The 19,742-nt window shown below is 52.1% G+C and overlaps 2 protein-coding genes across 2 annotated transcripts in view; one reads left to right on the forward strand and one right to left on the reverse strand.

Annotated features, from left to right (window-relative positions):
• LOC110484679 (uncharacterized) overlaps positions 1-19,742 on the forward strand; it is a 351,442-nt gene that overhangs the window by 93,513 nt on the left and 238,187 nt on the right. The gene's annotated exons all lie outside the window — the stretch shown is intronic.
• LOC144248431 (serine/threonine-protein kinase PAK 3-like) lies at positions 10,309-19,563 on the reverse strand. The gene is made up of 11 exons (XM_077790600.1): positions 19,546-19,563; positions 18,777-18,861; positions 15,772-16,452; positions 15,506-15,593; positions 14,627-14,675; positions 13,505-13,614; positions 12,634-12,751; positions 12,142-12,241; positions 11,528-11,724; positions 10,973-11,110; positions 10,309-10,527 (listed from the first exon to the last, which is right to left on the reverse strand). The coding sequence occupies exons 1-11, from the start codon at positions 19,561-19,563 to the stop codon at positions 10,438-10,440; spliced, it is 1,674 nt and encodes a 557-aa protein (XP_077646726.1). The 3' UTR covers positions 10,309-10,437.

Raw genomic sequence — 19,742 nt, forward strand, 5'->3', positions numbered from 1 at the left:
AATGGGAAAGCTGAGCTGGTGTCATTTGTTCAATCACTATTAGGAGCTGTGGGGGATAGGTTTGAAATAAACTAATTTCTTTTTCTTCCTTTCTTCCTACTGTGATTGTTATTAACTAGGAAGGAATTTGATGGTGGCATTGGAATATTGTAAAAGGTGATACAGAGGCTATTGCTGCTGTACCTTTGTGTCAAATGTCTGGGAAGGCCTGTGCTGAAGGGAACCCAGAGGTGTGGGCAGCCCCATGGAAAGACGGAAAATTTGATGCGGAGCCTCTCCAAATTACTTGGAAGCAACCAGGACAAGTGGTGTCTAAAAGCAACACCCTGTTCCAGGGGAGGGAAGGAAGGGCTCACAGCCTGGTATGGAGTCCCTGCTAAAGGCAGGGCTTTTGGAGCCAGGGATGTCTCCCTACAGCACTCCTATCCTGCCAGTCAGGGAATCAGATGGCTCCAATGAGGAGGACAAGGAGAAGTGGCAGACAAAGCCCCTGTGAAATAGCTCAATTTGCTATCTAAAAAATACCTTTTGAGTATCTTAAAAAGAAGTTCAAATGATGGAGAAAAAGGTTAAATTTGGGAAATAGTGGGACTGAAGATTCCTGGTGGATTGACCCAGAGAGGGTCTGGGGAATCTCAGAAGTAACATTTCCCAGGACCAAAAACGACCTGAGACAATTCAAAGGATTAATAGGGAATTACACAGCCTGGATTGAGGATTCTCTTTCCAGCCAGAACATTGTAGGACTTTTTAACCTCAGACAGCCTCCATGCTGTGGTATGGACAGGAGAAAGTGAGCAAAACTTGGGAAAATGAACAACCAAAAATATTGATGCCTCAGCTGGGGCTCTTCCAGACTCAGAAAAGAAATTGGAATTGTAGGGGAATGTTCAACAGGGCCATGCCAAAGGAATCCTTGGGCCAAAATGTTTCACCCAGTGGCCAGAGTGGCCTCATTGCCTGCAGAATTGTGCAGCCACAGCTTCAACGGGAACTGAGGCCCAAAAGCTCAACAGGATCTCCGACTGTTCCAGTCTGCCATCAAGTTCAAGCTTTGATCACCAAAAGAGCCTCGCAATGGATGAGCAGTGCTCGGTTATTACAGTGTGAAACTTGTTCAGTGGCACAGGAGGATTCAGAACTGAGGACAGGGGAAGGGTTTAACCCAGCCTCCTGTTTGAACAGCCCACAGAGGGGCTGGGAAGAAACCCAGCACTGCATTCAAGTGACACAGCTCCAGACCCAGCCTGGGGGAGATTCAGGAGACATTGCCTGGCCTGAGGCAGAAAATGTCTTTGTGGATGGCTCTTCAAGGGCAGCAGAAGGGAAAAGAGTTCCAAGACACGCTGTTATTGAGGAAAGGGAATCAGACAAAGTGCAGGTTACCCCCATGGTCAGCTCAACCAGCACAGCTGTGTGTGCTTGTAAGAGCCTGGCACTGAAATGCCCTGAGCAGGAAGGCTTCAATATCTTCTGGTGACACCATCTCACCTAACAGGGGGGCAAAAGCAATTCTGATTGCTCAGCAACCACTGGATCACTTATTAAGGTATTTCTAAAAGACATAATTCCAACAAAAGGGATTGTGGAAGCAACAGACTCAGAGAGCAGAACTCATTTTACAGGAAAGATCCTCCAGGGGGTTATGGCAGCTTTAGGAATACAATGGGACCTCCAGAACCCCTGGCAACCCCAGAGCTCAGGATGGGTACAAAGAATGAATGGGGAAAGAAAGAAACACCTCTGGAAGCTGGGGATAGAAACCAAGATGCCATGGGTACGGCTTTTGCCATTGGCTTGGGTAAGAAGAAGAGCCAGAGCCAGGGCAGATATTCAATTATTTCCCCTTGCAATTGATCTCTGGAATTCCTTACCCTGGTTATTTTCCACCTAGTGCAGGGTGGAGATAAGGGATGCACATTTAAAGCAGTCTGTGGCCAGAATCCTGTCTCTGGTGCAATCTCTCCCACAGGAAGCTGGGCTGGCACAGAGCCTGCCTTGGCACTTTGCTGCTGCCAACATCCAAGCAGGACATGGGCTCTGCCTAAGGAGTGCAGAGCAGCACCACTGGTGGCCAAGTGGCGTGGCCCATGCCAAGGGGCCCCGAGGCCAGAAACAGCCGCCAGCACAGCTGAACACGGGGGGACCCCTCAGCCTGGGCTCCAGGTCTCTGCAGCCCCGGAGATTTGCACTTCCCGCCTGCAGCAGGAGGATGGGAGGCCCCCCTGAGCCTGCACTGAAGGCAGCGCAGCAGCAGCCAGGGCTCCACAGCGGGGCAAGGCCCTGGGCCTGCCCACACCTCCTCTGCTGAAATCCTCGGCCTGGCCACCCTCCTTGGGCAGCTCCAGCCACCGGGGCCAGCCCTTGCTGCCACTGCTGCAGCTTCAGTGCTCGCTGGGCCTGCACTGCCACAGCTGCTGGGGAGACACCGGGACAATTCCACTCGGGCTCTCACTCACACTCACACACTGCCCTGCCTGCCAGTGCATCCATGGAAAATACACCAGCTCATAGACTTGAACATTGTTAACCTTTGATTTCTCTACTCAGGCTTGCTTTGCCTTGGCCTTGGGGAAAGAAATGTTAAAGGTTTTGTTAAGGGATGTTACACCACTCAGTGGAGATGAGTTTAACATCTCAACACACTGGGAATGGCCCAAAAGATACCCACAAAGACAACGACCAGCAGCAAAACATCAACCCCAGCAGCAAACAGCAACCAACACCTACCCCAGACACTGCCCCCGGCAGGGCTGCAGACACCTGGTCTGCAAAAGGCTGAGAAGGAAATCCAGCACATCCCACCTCATTAACAGCACAAGCAAAGAAATCCGGGTCCAAGAGGAAACCAAATACTAAAAACTGCACAAGTTGAAACTACAGAACATTAAACCAGTGGATTTAGATTGCTTCAGACTACACAAGTTTGGGAAAAATCGAGTAAAACCCACATGTAATGGAACTATTTTCTTGGCACACCCGGGTTATGTGAGAATGGAATGATTTTTGTTGCACATCCTGGCCAGAATCAAGGAATGCCTTGACTCTAACACTAAAAAGATTAGTGAAGTTTTTCTTTTTCCTGAAGTTTCAGTGCAAAGTTTAGAGCATTAGAGTATTTTTTTATTACTCATACTTCTATATAGCTGGTTAGGTTTGGGTAAAGGATGTGAGAATGAGTTTTCCTTCCGAGGGGAATTAGAAAAAAACTGAATTATCTTGGGATTTTTTCTCTATGTTTTTGCGTAGCTGTAAAAGATAGAAAAATTTTGATCTGGGTTTTTCGAAGTTCACCTTTAGGATGCATCACTAGAAGAGATTTAAAGGTGACCCCTTAATGTTTAAACAGGTAGCCTGGACAGGAGCTTTAGAAATGCAAATTAACACTGCTGGGGCAAAGTGGGGACAATGTACCTGGCTCCCCAGCACACCAGGGGATAAAGGAATGCTGCTTCTCCTCCTCTGTGCTGCAGCAACTCTCATCTTTTTACCATGCTCCACACCTTGGCAGTGCAGCTCATTCAGCAGCTGAGCCAGGGCATGCAGGTGGCAGCCAGGCCTCCTGATCCACAAACGGCTACAAAAGGACAGGGAATGAGGGCACCGAGAATAATCCCAAAACCAAAGAGGACCCGGGAAGGACAAAACAGAGTCAAGGAGTGAATCTGCCTGGAGATAGGGCCGGGCACTTGTAGATAAGGGGAGAAACCATCAGTTCCAATAAATGTTACAAGTTGACCCAGAGAGCTGCTCAAAGTCCCGCTACATACCCGAACCTCGAGGAGAAGAACAAAGACTTAACAGAGCCATGAATATCGGCTGTTCTACAAAAGGAGGGTGCACATTAACGAGGACAGGCAGCAGGCGCATCGGGAAGTCGGAACCTTCCAAGGAACTCAGCCGGTGGGCAAAGGCAGAGGGAGATGCGGCCGGGAAAATGAGGATAAAAAGGAGGCTGCGGACTACAGCCACGGCAGAGAGCGCACGGCAAATGCCCCACGGCCTCTGCCCCTGCTCGGCAATAAAGTCACTTTGACAGGACTCCTCGCTCTCCGCCGGGCACACGAACCTCCGGCGACGGGAATTTCCCCGCCCGCTCCCGGCCGCGGGGCAGCCCCTCTGTCCTACCCACAGCAGCCGGGCCGAGCCAGCGCTGCTCCGGCAGCGGCTCCTGCCCGGCCCCGGCGGGAAGGAGACCGCGGGCAGCCGCTCCCGCAGCGCCCTCGGCCCGGGGCCGGCACGGGCCGGACACGGCACCGGCGAGCCGCCGGAGCCCCCTGCCGCCCCCTCCGCCCGCAGCCGGCCCCGAGCCCCCGCAGAGCCCAGCGCGGCTCCCACCTGCGCCGGGGCCGCCTCCGAGCTCCGCCGCCGCCGCCTCACCGCGCTCCGGCCGCTGCCGCCGCTGCCGGGCCCGCACAGCCGCTCGGCCAATGGCGGCGCTGCGCGGCCACGGCCGCCCTCAGCCCGCCGCCGGGGCCGCGCCGCGCCCCGCTCCCACCAATCAGCGCGCCGCAACCGCGACTGACGGCACCGGCGGCCAATGGCAGCGAGCTCGGGGCGGGCTCTGCGCACGGCCCCGCCTCGCCCCGCGCTCTCGGCGCCCCCGGGCTGCGTGAGGGGAAAGCCGGAGATGAGGAACAGCCCCGGCACGGGCCCGGCCCGAGCCGGGATTGAGCTGCCCACACAAACAAACTTCTCCGCGCCTCCCGCCACGGCTTTCCCGGCCCTGCGCCTCCCGTGCCTCCGCCTCTGCGGGAAGCCCAGGAGCCTCACTTCTCCTGCCCCTCGTTAGCGCATCAGTGCTTCGCTTTGATTTCCCCCGAAAAGGGAAACCTGCCCCAAGCCCTGTGGGTGGGTGGGGCAGGGGAGAGATTTCTGGCAGAAAACTCCAAAGACGCGGAGCAGGAGAAGGAGAAGTCAGTGCAGAGCCTTAAATGCAGCTTTCCCCACGCCTCCCTGCTCCCAGCTGCACCTCCTCCCCCGGCAGGGCAGGAGACAGGGAATGGGGCCATGCTCAGCTCATCCCCCGGGGCTTCTCCCTCTGCTCAGGGACCGGAGTCGTTCCCTGCTGCACCCTGCGCTCTCTCCCGGCCGAGACTTCTCCAGGAACTTCTCGGAGCGGAGTCCATCCCCTGGGCACAGCCCCCTCCGAGTGCTGCAGCGTGGGTCACTGTGCCACGGGCTCAGTCCTGCCAGGACAGGCTGCTCCAGCGGGGCCCCTCTGCCCGCGGGCTCACAGCCTCCTCTCAGGCATCGCCGAGCTCCAGCCCGGCTCCTCCAGGGGCTGCAGGGGATCTCTGCATCCCCATGGACCTGCAGGGGGATCTCTGCATCCCCATGGACCTGCAGGGGATCTCTGCATCGCCATGGACCTGCGGGGGATCTCTGCATCCCCATGGACCTGCAGGGGGATCTCTGCACCCCCATGGACCTGCAGGGGATCTCTGCATCCCCATGGACCTGCAGGAGGATTTCTGCTGCCCCTTTGAGATAAGTGGAAGATCATTTGTTCACTGAAGCAAGACTGGGGTATGCTTGCTTACCTTGGTTTGCATAAGAATGTACTGGTGTGTCTTTGAAATGCTTATTTGCTTACAAGGTGATAAGGAGGTTGAGATTAAAGTCCTGGGTGTGTGTATCTGGTCTGCTTGCTGTATATCAAAAGAAGAGACTTAGAAGCTATCACAACGACCAGACTCAGACTATATCTGGAGAGTCACGCCTGCAAGGAGAAGGGGGGGGATAAAAGGAAGGTTGGGACAGAACATTTTTGCGCGCCGTTGGTGGAGCAGGAGACTCCCCGGCCGCCCAGCGCTGTGCTTTGCCTGCCTTACTCGCTTGCTATTTTAAATAAAATTGCTTTATTGAATTAAGACACTTCAAATTGTCGTGTCACAATTTATAACACCATTGTAATATATGTTATGGAATAATTCGTGCTTATGAAAAATATGCATCAAGTCAGTTGTGCCTGTACAAAAAGATTCTTTAAGTTTTAAATGACCAGTGGCTGCAGCCGGGGCTGCAGAAACCACAGTTGGCAGAGAAAGAAAGACCTAATTTACAAATGAAAAAAGATGCCTCTGTGCAGAGATGGGCCCTTTCCGGGGACAATCCAGGAGACACCCAACCTTTAACCCCTGGTCTGCCGGGGAGCCAGGAAACCGTGTCCCATTCCCATCCTTTCCATGCTTGGACCAATACAGAAACTGCTTTCCTATTTCCTTTCTTATCTTTTTCAACACTTTCCCCTTGTCATCTCTTTGCCAACATCAGTTTGAGTAATTTAGTTTTCCACAAACTGCTTTTTTTTCTGCTAACAGATAATCTGATCCTATCCCCTGGTGAAATGTTGTGTTCCTCATTTCAGTGGCTTGGTCGGCAGGAAGGTCAGGAGTTGGAGTTGTCTGGTTGGTTCTTATTCCGAGGACAGCTTGTAATCTAATGATGCCATTGAAATGATAAATTGTTTCTCTGTCTCCTGATAGGAATTTGTGAAAAATGCCAATCACTTGGTTTTTAGAATTTTAAAAGTTTAATAATAATAAAATGGTGAAATAAATAGGAATATAATTAGACTGATAAAAATTTATAGTTAGGACAATTACAAGACAATAAAATGGAAAGAATATCTGAGGTCCAGATGCTCTCAGGCACTTAAGCCAAGAGGAATGTACCTTGTGAATGAAGGAATCACCCCTAAAACAATACACTGTTGCATATTCATATATGCTTCATGGTTATGCATGCATTATATTTGAAACAAAAAACTCTGTCTGTTGTATGTCAACTGCTTTCTTTAATCCCCACGGGGTCTTCCAGTCTGAGCAAGGCGTGAAGAAATCAGCTTCTTCTAATAAGAAAACCATAAATTGCTCTTCTCTGGAGAATTTGTGTGTTCCTTGAAGCGAGTATCTCATTCCCTAACCCCCCCCCCACACACACACAGACATAGTTACTTTTTTACTACTAAAGCTTCATTTTATCTAAAAAGCTACATTTACCATACTGTTATATGTAGCAGATATAATTGGCGCCATTTCTAGTATGATATATGTGACATTGAATGTTTGTTAGATTTGTTAGAACACTGTAACACTCTACACGTTTGTATAAGCATTCCCCCCCACCCTCGCAGGTGAGAGCGGGTGTATATTGGAAACTGATTTACAAGTAAGAAGGTGCGGCTCCCCACGAGATGGGCCATGGCTGGGGAGATGCGGGAACCCCCGGTGCTGATCCTTGCCTGAAGGACCCGAGATGGATATCATGGAAATCCTTGGGCAGACACAGGTGAATGCAGCCTTCCCTCCTGTAAATTTCATCAAGGGATTCAACAAACTCCAGACACTGAATTGTTCTCCCTCATCACCAAAGCAGAAAATCTTATTAACATGTGGACTCTGAAGAGAAGACTGACTGCCAAAATCTTGGCCTCAGGCAGAATTTTCCCTATAAAAACCGCTTTTGCCAGGATGGAGGTGTGTGGGCTTAGAGGAAAACCTCTGCTGAGGCTGACTCCTTGTTGCACACCCAGGGCCGACCCCGGGCTCGGCTCTGTTCTTTCCTTGTGGCTGGCCTAGATAGAATTTGATTGTGAAATAAATATTTTATTTTTTCATATTAATTTGGCTGGACAAATTTTCATTTATAACAGTTGTAACACATAAAAGGAAGAATCCCCATTTCTTCCACCATCCCATCCTCAATACATTACCCCACCAGTTAGTTTTTAACATTGTTTTCCCATTTTTGGATTGGTGTCTGGGCTGTTTTTTTCTAGGATGACCACCCCGTTGTCATCTATTTTCAACAGTCTGATATATTAAACTTTCTACAAACACCCCCTTCATTAGCCAATAAACAGTCTAAAGCCAACCTATTCTGATACACTGCAGTTTTTCCCCATTTTGCCTGCAGGTACTTAATTTGGATGGGTTATAACAGTGGCTGTTGACATGGGTGTGTGTAACAAAAAGGAACTTTGGTTTCTTTCCATGTGATACTTTCTGTAGCATTTGTGACACGATCTTGCTGCTATCTTAGAAGGGAAAAGACAACAAATGAGAGACAGAAACAGGAATGACAGAGGTCTGGCATGGCTTATACCCCCACCTCCCCTGCCTGTGGGGCTGCTGCCCACAGCAGGTACGTGTGATCTTCTCGCTGGTGAGTACAGTGCTCAACCCAGGCTTGCCCTCTGTTTCCCTTGTCACTCCTTTTTGCTGATTTTTCTATGCAAGTCCTTTTCAACGCTCCTTTGGTGTGTTTTGGTGTTGCCCATTTTAGATGTGATAGTCCATTCCTCACGTTTCTTCACAAGTCCTCTGCCTCTATTTCCCACTTTCTCTAACAACCTGAATACCATCTTCTTTCAACTACTCAAAAAGTCCTTTCTCTCACAATACCATTCAACACAATCCACCTGCCTCCAAGGAGATAAAGTAAAGCTCAAAATAAACAATCTACATTATATATACTTCCATTAATCTACATTTACTCACTTTTATTTTTCACTCACTCTCACATACAAGGTACCTTTTACTTTCAAACAGTCTACATTACATATCTACACCCTGAGTGCTCATGGAATGTTAATCCATCAACCCAGCAGGTTTAATCCTGGATGTCTCTCAACCCAGCAGAATTTTAGGTGTTACTGTTTTCCAACCCCAGATCCCCTTGGACATTTTTAACCTTCAGTCCTGCTGTGTTGTCCAACCCCAGATCCCCTTGGGCATAACCTCAATCCGCAACCCTGAGTGCTCTTGGAATGCAAATCCCCCAACCCTCTGGAAGGAGCCCCTAGAAAACAAACCCCCACAGCCCCTCCCCACCCACCTGATTTGGGAAGAATTTTCTCTGAGAGAAGTGGAAAAGAACCTGTTTATTTAACAAACAAAACACTCCCCAGCACTAAAAAAAATGAACAACACCAGATGACAACAAAACTCTTTCACCACTCTGAAGAGATGACAAATCCAGAAAGTCTCTCCTGGGGGTGGTCGCCCGGGTCTGGGCGCTGGGGATTGCTCTGGGCACTGGGGATGGCTGCTGCAGATCACAGAGCGCAGGCTCCCGGTGCTCCTCGGGGTTCCCAGGTCCCAGTCCAGAGCAGGTTGGATGGTATTCAGAAGAAGGAAAGGGAAAGAAACAGTCCAGGGAAAGAATTGGACTGCCTAGTTAAACTAACAAACAGGAAAAAGCAAAGTCAAGAGCGGAAGCAAGAGCAAGCAAACAAAGCCAGCAAAAGCAAGCCAAGCCAGCCCGCACAAGCCTCTTGTGGAGAACAGACCATGGGGGGAGGTGAGCCAGCTGATAACAAGACAAAACAAACCTTCACTTTCAGAGTCAGTTCTGAGAGCACAGAACAGAATATCAAACATGAACAGAACCCACGATTGGGGATACAAACACCAGAACCTCACCCTGGGACACCTGGGTTTCCACATCAGCAGGAGACAGTTCCTGACAGTCAAAGGGTCAGCGGCAGGGTCCTCAGCACACCCGTTCCTTAAATGTTATCTGGCCATACAGACGGTTTTAGCTACTTCCACAAGTATTTAAATCAACATTGGCTGTTTCACAAATACCTCTGAGTTATTACTGTCAGTTAGTTACAAAAATAAAAGCATTAGTTATTATTTCACAACTACAGCTATTTCTGCAAAAGTTAACATTCTAATGCATGACACATGGCATCCAGTTCAATATTTTGCAATAGCCAAAACTAGTATGTATGTTTTTCACACTGTGCACAAACTAAACTATCAGCCATGAATGAAGTTCTGAGGATATGAGCTACACAGGGGCCAGGGCATTGGCCACAAAAAGCTGACAAATTATATTACAGCAAAAGCAGTTAAAAGTGATTGCAAACTGTACTGTATCAAAATCGTTGTGATTAAGAATAAGTTGCAGAAGTCAAGACATAAGAGCAAAAGCCACCAACTACATAGCTCTCTATAACAAACCCAGGGCAGGTGTTTCCCTTGCAGGGAGCACTGGGGCCTTCCCCGGGCCCCTTCTGCCCTCTGGCAGAGCCAGTGGCATTTTCCAGCACACGCAGTTTGTAACCAAGAGTCGGGTGCAGCCCAGAAGGCTCCGAGCGCCTCCTCCCAGGCTGACTCTGCAGATCCGAGGCTGCTCTGGGCTCTGCCAGGGCTCTGCTGGGGCTCAGCTCTGGGCCAGGCTGGGCCCGCTCTCCCCTCACATTGCTCCGGGCAGCCGAGTCACGGAGGGAGGAGGAAGGGACACCTCAAGGGAGTTGAGGTGTAAGAGAGTTTTTATTCAAAAAACTGCCATACCAAACAGGCTGTCATAAGAGCCGTAACAAACAGGCTGTCCTAACTACCATAACCAACTAGCACTGCTAACTACCATCACTAACTAGTTGTCCTAACTAACTACTGTAACTAACAGCTGTCCTCCAGTGCTTCATCTCCTCCGCTGCTCCCTCAGTTGCTTTGCTGCGGTGATCAGAGGGGTCAGGCTGGAGAGAGGCTTGGCTGATGATAAAAATGGGTGCTGCCCAAAGGATAAAAAAGAAAGAAATGAACTGTTACTTTCCAGAGCAACTTCCTCACAGGCTCTGTTGCAACAGGACAAAGGGAAATGGTCTGAAACTCAGGAGAGGGAAGCAGGCTCAGATTAGATCTGAGGCAGAATCTTTTTGCCAGGAGTGGGGAAACACTGACAGAAGGTGCCCAGGGATGTGGGAGGTGCCTCCTCCCTGGGAACATCCAAGCTCAGGCCAGGCAGGGCTCTGAGCACTGGACCTGCCTGAAGATGGCCCTGCTCCTTGTGGGGCACCAGGGGCAGATGCCCTCGAAAGGACCCTGCCAAGCCAAACCCGGCGAGGATTCTGCTTGCTTTGCGTGTGGAACGCAGCGAGGCTGGAGACTATCGGAGGGGCCCCAGCAGAAAACCCCTCCATGGCGCTGCTGCTTCCCCTCAGCCGCTCGGCATTCACCTGCAGCAGCTCCTGGGCAGACCAGCGCTGCTCCTCGTCCGGCTCCAGGCTGCACTCGAGGAAGTCCCGCAGCAGAGCCGACAGGCGCCGGGGCTCCTGCAGCTGCGGGGTCCCGTTGTGCCGGATCAGAGCGCGAGCCTGCAGGAAAAGCAAACTCAGCGCTCTGCCAGCTTCCTTCCCACCCACAGGTGCTCACAGCGACCCCGGATTCTCAGCCCCAGCTCCAGGAGCACTTTCCTCCCTGGCAGAGATGCTGCTTACAGCTCATTTTCCTATGCCAACCAAAAAACCCAAACCCTGGTGCTGCCACAGCCATTGGAAAGAGCTGATGCACTTGATTCACATTTTCAGGTCATCCTCAGAGCCAGAAGAGCTGCAACAGCATAAATCCCAAAGCAAATTGTTGCTGGAGACTGCAGAACATTTGTCTGTGTTGAGGCCCGAGTGCTCTGGGAATTCCCTTCCCCAGGTGCAGAAACCTCCAGCTGCTGCTCCCAGTGCAGGGTCACCCTGTGCTCACAGGGCTCTGCAGCCCCTGGAGAATTTGCCTCTTACCATGGCCCTCGTTTCCTTGAAGTAAGGAGGTTCTCCTTCCACCATCTCAATGGTCACAATGCCAAAGGACCAGATGTCCACCTTGGGGCCATAAGGAGAACTGGTCACAACTTCTGGGGCCATCCAGTGAGCAGTGCCCACCATGGAGCTGTGCCGGTCCTGCTCAGAGCTGAGCTGAGCACAGAGGCCAAAATCAGCTGAGGACAGAAACAAACACTGTCAAAGGCAGCTGGAATGAGGAAACCAAGCACCAAGACTCCCCACTCTCAGTCTGAGAATGCAGTAGTGAAGTGAGCTGGAAAAGTGCTCAGGGCTGTAGCCAAGGGAAGGTGGAACTGGACCCTTAAAGAAACCCTCAGCTTTCATGCAGTGGCTTTTACTGATTCCCTTGAAGCTTTAGATTCCAACTCCTGCCCCTCTGGCAGGGCCATACCCAGAGCAAAGCCACCCCTGGCACCCTTCTGCTCTCCGGAGCTCTCTGCAGGGGCAGCCGCTCTCAGCTGGCAGCAGGGGCCGGGCAGTGCCCCCAGCAGCCCTTGTGGGGCTCTGGCCGGCACTGGGAAGCAGCCCCACAGCCGCACCCGGGAGCGCCGTGCCTGGCCAGGAACACCCACCCAGCTTGACAGAGCCGGCCATGCCCAGGAGGATGTTGGAGCTCTTCAGATCTCTGTGGATCACCCGGTTCGCATGGAGGAAATCCAGGCCCTGCAGGCACTGAGAGAGAACAAGAAACACCAGGACAAAAACCAATGGCCGGAATCTATCACACAAGAAAGGACAGTTCCGAATTCTGCCAGCAGCAGCTTTGCTGTGACAGGCCAGGAGTGCAGAGCAGACAGGCTCCAGGCAAACGGTTCAGGGCAAAGCTGAGAACAGCACATCAAATCCAGAACAGACAGAGAGTGCCACAACAGCAGGAAAGAGAGCAAGAACAGAGCAGAAGTGCAGCGATGCTGGCAGGCCATTCACTGCAGAGGCTCTTTCTTCTCCAGCTCATGAAAACAACAGAGAAACAGAGCCCTGAGCATGGAGCCACTCCTGTTCTCACGCCTGTATGGAAGGACCATCGTGCCCAAGCCGTGGCAGCCACAGGCAGGATCCCTCACCTCCCGACTGACAGCTGCCATCTCTCCTTCAGCCATGCGTGTCTGTCTGACAACGTCCTGCAAAGTTCCTCCATCCATGTATTCCATCACCAGCCAGAGATCTCCGTCAACAAGGAAGCTGGAAGAGAAAAGCAGTGACATGGAGACAAATGTGCAATGCTCAATTCCCCCATGGAAAAGCCTGGAGTGTAGTTTTGTTTCCAGGTCACTTGTCCATGAGGACAGAATCAGATGGAGAGACATTCCTGCCAGGCTGCAGAGTCCTTGGAATCTGCACAGTCTAAAGGAGGAGACCCCTGTGAGAAAGGAGAGGCCTTAGATGGCAAGCAGGTGAAAAATGCAGTTTAGCAACAGCCCAGATCAGTGTGGAACCACAACACTGGCCCCCAGCTGGTTCAGCTTCTGAGCTCATCAGTTCCACCATTCCCTGCAGAACAAGGCAACACAACCCCCAGGGTTATCCAGGGGAGGAGGCCGTGCAGCACTTGGGACAAAAGCAATCAGAAACCTTTCAGAAAGTCCCTTCAGAAACAGGCAAGGCCAGTGAAAAATGGGCAAATGAGGCATTTGTGCAAACAAGGCCCTGGTTTTCCTGGCATCTGCAGCAATGCAAAAGGGCTGGGAAGAAGAAGCCAAGGGAAATAATTTCTGCTGTGGTTTATCAGCACTTGTTGTAAGACACAGAAAATGGGGTCAACTTGAAGGAAAAACCAAACCAAAGCAACCAAAGCACATGGAGGGAGCAAACTGCCAGGCTGTTGTTTTGGGAAGATACGGCTGGGTCAGGCATTTTCAAAACAGGCTACAGACTACGGGTGCCAGGAAAGGTTAAGGAAGGGCCCGTGCACGGGATGAGGCCTGGAGCACTCACCTGTCCAAAGAGTTGACAATGTTGGGGTTCTTCTTGTCCTTCAGGAGCAGGAGCTCATTCACAGCGCGTTCCCTGTTCTGCCCTCTGAGACTCATTTTCTTTATGGCCACCTGAGGGGACATTGCAGACCTTTAACTGGAGGAGTCTGTGGCAGGAGGCCACAGCCAACACGGGGCGAGGCTTTTTGGAGCGACGGAGCCAGGCTGTGCCAAAGTGCCCTGGGATGGGCACCAGAGCTCAGCAAGGGCCACTCCCACAGCCCATTGCTCTGCTCGCTGGGACTGCTTACAGGACACACGGCCAGAGACATTTGGCCTTGCAAGCTCTGCAGAAATGGCCCCTCAGCTGTCAGCCTCCAAGCTCTAACCACATTCTCTGCACCTACAGTCTTCTCAAATGGCCTCAACACTCTCATTATTATTCAAACACATTTTGCAAGCAGGAGGTAATTCTGGTTCTGTGAAAACAGAGCAAAACAGCCGGGAACCCTTTAGCAATTCAATGGGATTTGGTCATGATTTCAGATGCAGCTGCTCTGTTTGGGATTGCACAACAAAGCAAACACACACATCCATTGCTCAGGTGATCCCTGTCACAGGCTGTCACTGACCCCAGACCCAAACACAACTGCAGGGTTTAGGAGAGAGCTTTGCTCTGGACATCCATCTTTTCATTTCTATCCCTCTCTCTCTGTGGACAGCTGAAGTGGAACTAAAGCCCCAAATTGAGCCCAAGCAGAATCTCTCCCTAATTAGGCCTTGAGGTACCTTTTGAAGATGAAAGGCAGGATGGAAAAACTGCTAAATAGTGTTCCTGTCTGAGGCTGGGGTGAAGATAAATTGGGCCTCAGTCTCCAGCCCTGATCCATTCACACTTTTAGATATGAAGAGCAAGCCAGCGTGTCCTGCTCTGACAGACACCGCTGCCCTCCTTGCATCCCTTTGGGCACTCCAGAAGGACCAAGTGTGTCCCAGCTGTGCTCTGCAGGCTGACACTGCTCTGCCTTCAGAGGAGCAGCCTGTGCAGGAAAGCTCTGCTGGCCCCCAGAGCTGCAGCCACAGCTCCCAGCAGAGGGGAGAGCCCTGCAGAGCTGCCAGACGTGCTGGGCGTGTTGGCACTGACCTCTCCTCCAGTGGCCCTGTCGAGTCCTTTGGAAACAGTTCCAAAAGCCCTGGAGACAAAACAGCAGAGAAGAAAGAAGCAGTGCTTGAGGCCCTGGGAGTGAAAGCTAATCCAGACAGGAGATCTCTGCTGCCTGCAGCGCTCACAAACACCTGGGTGCATCGACCCTTGCAACAACAGCACAGCAGCCACCAGCCCTCTGCCATGCCAGGTGTGCAAGAGAAAACTGAGACCCAACACGAAGGAATTGGGCTGGAGCAAATCCCAAATGTCCACGCTGAATTGCTTTAGTTCAAAACCTGAGGTGAGCAATGGGTGTCTAAAGAACTGGAAAAGAATGCATTTCATCCTTTTCCATTTCCTGCCTAAGACCTGCAGGATCCACAAGGGTCCTGCCATCAGGCAGGTGATGCATTTTCCCCCAGAGTGCACCAGCTCTGTGTCTGTTCCTGAATGTATGGGCTCTACGAGCTGTGCTAGAATAGAGCACTCATTAGTTCACCTCTGGTTCCTGTTTCTAAACCTTTAGGTTGTTAATTCTGACCGGAAGATATTTTATGAAGTAAAATATTTGAAAGAAATCTCCTTGAGAGATGTTGTCTGACAGTCTCCAGATGGTGAGTGGCTCTTTTAGGCAATCCAGTTCCAGACACAGAAGATCTCCCAGGTCCTGCTCCTTGCTGCAGGCAGGACACTGCCAGCCTCAGGGGCCTGTGACGGCTCCTTCTGACCACAGTTCTCAATTCTGATCAGGACTGAGAGACAGCAGGATGGCACCCCAGTGTCTGAAGGTGTTTGCAGCTCTCCTGACTTCTCCCTTGATCCTGCACCAGCACAGCCCCTGGGCTGCTTGTGCAGAAGTAGCTGCCGTGCACTTACCCTTGGCCAATCTGCTCCACTTCCAGGTATTTCTCGGCAGGCTCCGCCACGCTCACGATGTTCCCTGAAAGAAACCACGTGGAAGAGGCTCCCTCCCAGAGCGAGACCCCACCAGAGCAGAGCCAGAATGCAGCCCCACTCCCTGGGGCCGTGAGCCCCTTGGTCTCAGCTGGGGAAGGACAATAAATGCCCCTGTGACATTCAGCTGCAGAGCAACGCTGGCTGCAGCTGATGCCGAGACACACACACAGCCCCCTGCTCTGAACACAGGAACAGAGCAGACGTACTCAGCTGCACCAGGCACCACTCCCCTCTCCCCTCTGGCTGCAGGGCTGTGCTGCTGTCAGAACCTTCAGCCCAGGATCCCACAGCGGAGGGAGGTTCCGTGTCCTCTTCCCAAGCACAGGGAGGATCAGTGTCCTCTTCCCAACCACAGGGAGGTTCTGGATCCTCTTCCCAAGCACAGGGAGGTTCTCCATCCTCTTCCCAAAATGCTGCAGGTTCGCCATCATCTTTCCAAGCCAGGGGATGTTCACTGTCCTCTTCCCATGCTGGGAGAAGTTCAGCCTCCTCTTCCCAAGGCACAGGATGTCCTCTGTCCTCATCCCACAGCGGGAGATGTCCTCTGTCCTCATCCCACACCATGGGGGCTTGGCCATCCTCGTCCCGCACCAGGGGACATCCACTGCCCTCGTCCCACTCCGGGAGATGTCCACTGTCCTTGTCCCATGCCGCGGGAGCCTCGCCACTGTATTCCCACAGCGTGGGATGTTCGCCCTCGTCTCCCAGAGCAGCGGGAAGTTCACTGTCATCTCCCGGCACCGAGGGAAGTTCACCAGCATCCCCCAGAACAGCGGGGAGCTCACTGCTGTCTTCCTCCTCTTTGGCCTCCTCTTGGGAAGCAGAGGGAGCCAGAGGAGGGGCTGGTGCTGCTTTTGTGCCCTGTGGACAGATGGCAGCGTGAGGGACGGGAAGTTCTATCTCAGTGATCACCTTATTTGCCTTCAGCTGCACATCCAGCTGCACAAAGCAGAAATTGGGTTTGGGGCTCTTCAAACTAACAATGGGCTAAAGTCGACATTGCTACTTATTGTTGGGAAAACGATATTCCACTGTGGCTAAAGCCAGCAAGCAATCCTCTGCCTGCAAAACCAGACCTGCAGCCCTTCAAAAGCTCTGCAGCAGAAAAGGAGAAATCTGCTGGGGATCCCTTTGCTGCTGCTGCTGCTGCTGCAAAGACTCTGACAGGAACTTTCCTTCAGCCTCCCAGGCTGGCACTCGGCTGCCACACTCCGAGCTCACAGCTTGCTGCACAATTCCAAACACCAAAGATTCCTTTCCCACTCACCAGAGGAGGAGCTGCTCGGAATCCACACATGAGGTGCCCTGCAACGGGAGAGGGAACATGAACCAGATGCTGTCAGGAAAAAACTGCCTGTCGTGGGAAATGCCATGGAGCAAGGCAACCCCGAGAGAGCATTTTGCTTTCCCAGCGTCCCTCCAAGAGCCACAGTCCCTTCCCACAGCAAGAGAACAGCACAAAATGCTGGGCTGGGTCAGTTCTTGGCTGGACAGGGAGTTCCCGGCTCTGCTGCCACAGACTCCCCGCTGGAGGGAACAGAACCCCCCAGGGCTCATTGCAAATGCTGTGCACGCCCCGCTGGCTGCAGACACCCCCTTTTTCAGCTGCAGCTGCTGGCAGGAGCTCTCCCAAAGCAATGGTGCCTTCATGGCCATTTGGTTACAAAGTCAGCTCGGGTCCAGAGGAAGAACAGAAAGCACACAGCAAGCCCAAAGCCACAGCACCGAGGGAAAACCTCAACTTACGTGCCAAGTGGGTTAAAAAATACCCCGAATAAGCCACAGAGTACAGCGTGCAAACTGCAGCAGCCACGTGCTGGATCATTTTGGCTGCGCTGCACACGCCTGCAGACTGCAGCCCTGCAAGCACACAAGGACACCCGTCAGGGCTGGGCTGGTGCTGAGAATGCCTCGGGCAGGAGGATCCTCCGGCAAGGAGCAGTGCCCAGAGCCACTGGGGACACTGAGGCCTCCGTGTCCCACAGCCACGGGAGCACCTCGGGGACGTGGCAGTGCTCCTGTGACATCACAGCAGCAGCTCACGCAGAAACCGCCCGGAAGGTTCTCCTGGGTCACAAAGGAGCACAAAGAACCCTCCCAGGGCACAGACTATTGCCCAAAGGCTCCAGGAGGAGCTCTGAAAATGCAGCAAACAGGGACACCCCATAGCCCAGCCTGAACACTGAGGAGGAACAAGGACGGGAGCACAGCAGAGGAAACAGGACCTTTAGTCACTGCTACTTCTGACTAAAGCCAGCAAGCCGTGTTCCCGCTGGGATCTTTGTTCTCGCTCTAAAAACAAGCAAGGTGCTGCACTCGAAATATACAGAAGGCAGGAACTGGGCAGGAGGTGGGATTAGGAAGGAGGAGGAGGAAGATGAGGATGAGGAGCAGGAAAAGGAGGAGAAACAGGAGGTTCCAGTACCCCCTGAGGCCGCAGCACCCTTGGCCCCAGGACCATCGCCCCCAGCTCATCCTGCAGGTGAGAGGGGAGGGGGAGCTCGCCCCAAATCTATCGGGGGGTCCCTGAGAGGGTTTTTTTATTGGGGTGTATTTGGAGCTTGCAGATTGTGGAATTGAGCCCCAGATGTCGTCTGGGAGGCCCAAATATACCCTGGGAGGTTTTTTTCTGTGTGTGTGTGTAGGTTTGGATCTTGCAGGACCGCAAAGCTGAGCCCCCTGGGGGATCTTTGGGAGTCCATGTGGCCCTTGCCCAGTGTCACCAGGGGGAGGACATTGTCCTGGGGACCCCCGGGGGAGCAGAGGAGGGGAACCCCTGGGACCCCCGGAGTGGGGAGAGCAGAGAGGGGCGATCCTGGAGCTGGGGGACCCCCGGCTGGCTGGAAAGGGGGGGAGCCTGGAGAGGAGGAACCCCTGGGACACCTGGGATCTCAGAGTAGAGCATCAGGGGAAAAGGGACCCCATGGAGCCCCAACAGCCCCTGGATCATCCCTAAGCAGGACACCTGAGAAGGGGGAACCCCTGGAGCCATTGGACCCCCATCATCCCAAGGAAAGGAAACCTCTGGAACCCCAAAAGTGGAGAGATCAGAGATAGGGAACTCCTGGGAGTGTTGTTTTGGGCTAAACCTTGATACTGTGGAGATTTTCATGGACACAAGAGTCCTGCTGAGTTCTAGGGATGGACTTGGGCAGGAGGAGCCTCCAGTCCAAGGCGCTCCCACCTTGGTTTTCCCCAAACCAGGATTTTTCATTCCCAGGGTGTGGCTGGATGGCAGAGGAGGAAAAGCCCCGGAGATGCTGCAGGAGGAGGAGCTGCAAGCCCAGCCCAGGGAGCCAAGTGGTTGGCGTTTTTCACAATTATGGTAGCAAAGATGGTTTCTAACACCTCTCTGCCGGGGCCTGAGGAGAGTCAGGGTGAGGAAGACGGGTCCTGCCCTATTTAGGCAGCCTCGCTCTGTTCCCCTGGGGTGTGACCACAGACACAGGTTATGATCCATGGGCAGAAGGAGACAATAAAACAAAGAAAAGGGAAAGGATTCCCTAAAACCGCGGTAATTAGCCTCTGAGACTAAAGTGTACACGAAGAACCAAGACCCAAGGACAAAGGACAGGTGAGTATTTGTTGGGATGGGGCGGATAAGGGGGGAATGAATGTGTGTGACAGAGGCTGCTGGGTACCCCAGACTTGCCAAGTGATTGCTGCAGCCTCTCACGCTGCTTTTCGTCTTTTTCGTGGGAAAAGCGGCCAGTAAAGAGACCAAGGGAGTGATAAAAAAGAGAGAATCCCCCCCGGGGAAACTGGGACCGGGTCTTAGGAAGAAGAGGAGTGAGAGTGGAGAGAAGAAGCCGAGGGTTTCCTGGCCACTGTTATAACCCATCCAAATTAAGTACCTGCAGGAAAAAGGGGGAAAATTATTAGATTGCAAAGAATTTAAGAAAAAGTAGTAATACAAAAACCATAGAATATCCAAAAGGAGAGAGATGGATTTGTTTTACATTTAATCTTAAGAACATAGTCCAAAATCCAGTAAAAAACAAATAGTAAACAAACAAACAAAAAAAAGTAAAACCAACACAACCGTCTAACTCTTTATTAACCCCCAATTATATACTAAATCATATTATAAGTCTCCAAACAGTTATAAGGAAGATAACAAACAAAGCTACTCAAACATTAGAATTAATATTAAGTC

The sequence above is a fragment of the Lonchura striata genome, unplaced genomic scaffold (assembly GCF_046129695.1).
Source record: "Lonchura striata isolate bLonStr1 unplaced genomic scaffold, bLonStr1.mat Scaffold_123, whole genome shotgun sequence".
In the NCBI taxonomy this organism is placed as follows: domain Eukaryota; kingdom Metazoa; phylum Chordata; class Aves; order Passeriformes; family Estrildidae; genus Lonchura; species Lonchura striata.

Coding starts and splice junctions, on each gene's coding strand:
- LOC144248431 (XM_077790600.1), bottom strand. Junction 13,615..14,626: donor ACAGGGCCACTGGAGGAGAG/GTCAGTGCCAAC, acceptor ATGTCCCCTCAG/GTGGCCATAAAGAAAATGAG. Junction 12,752..13,504: donor ATTGTCAACTCTTTGGACAG/GTGAGTGCTCCA, acceptor TTTCTCTTCCAG/CTTCCTTGTTGACGGAGATC.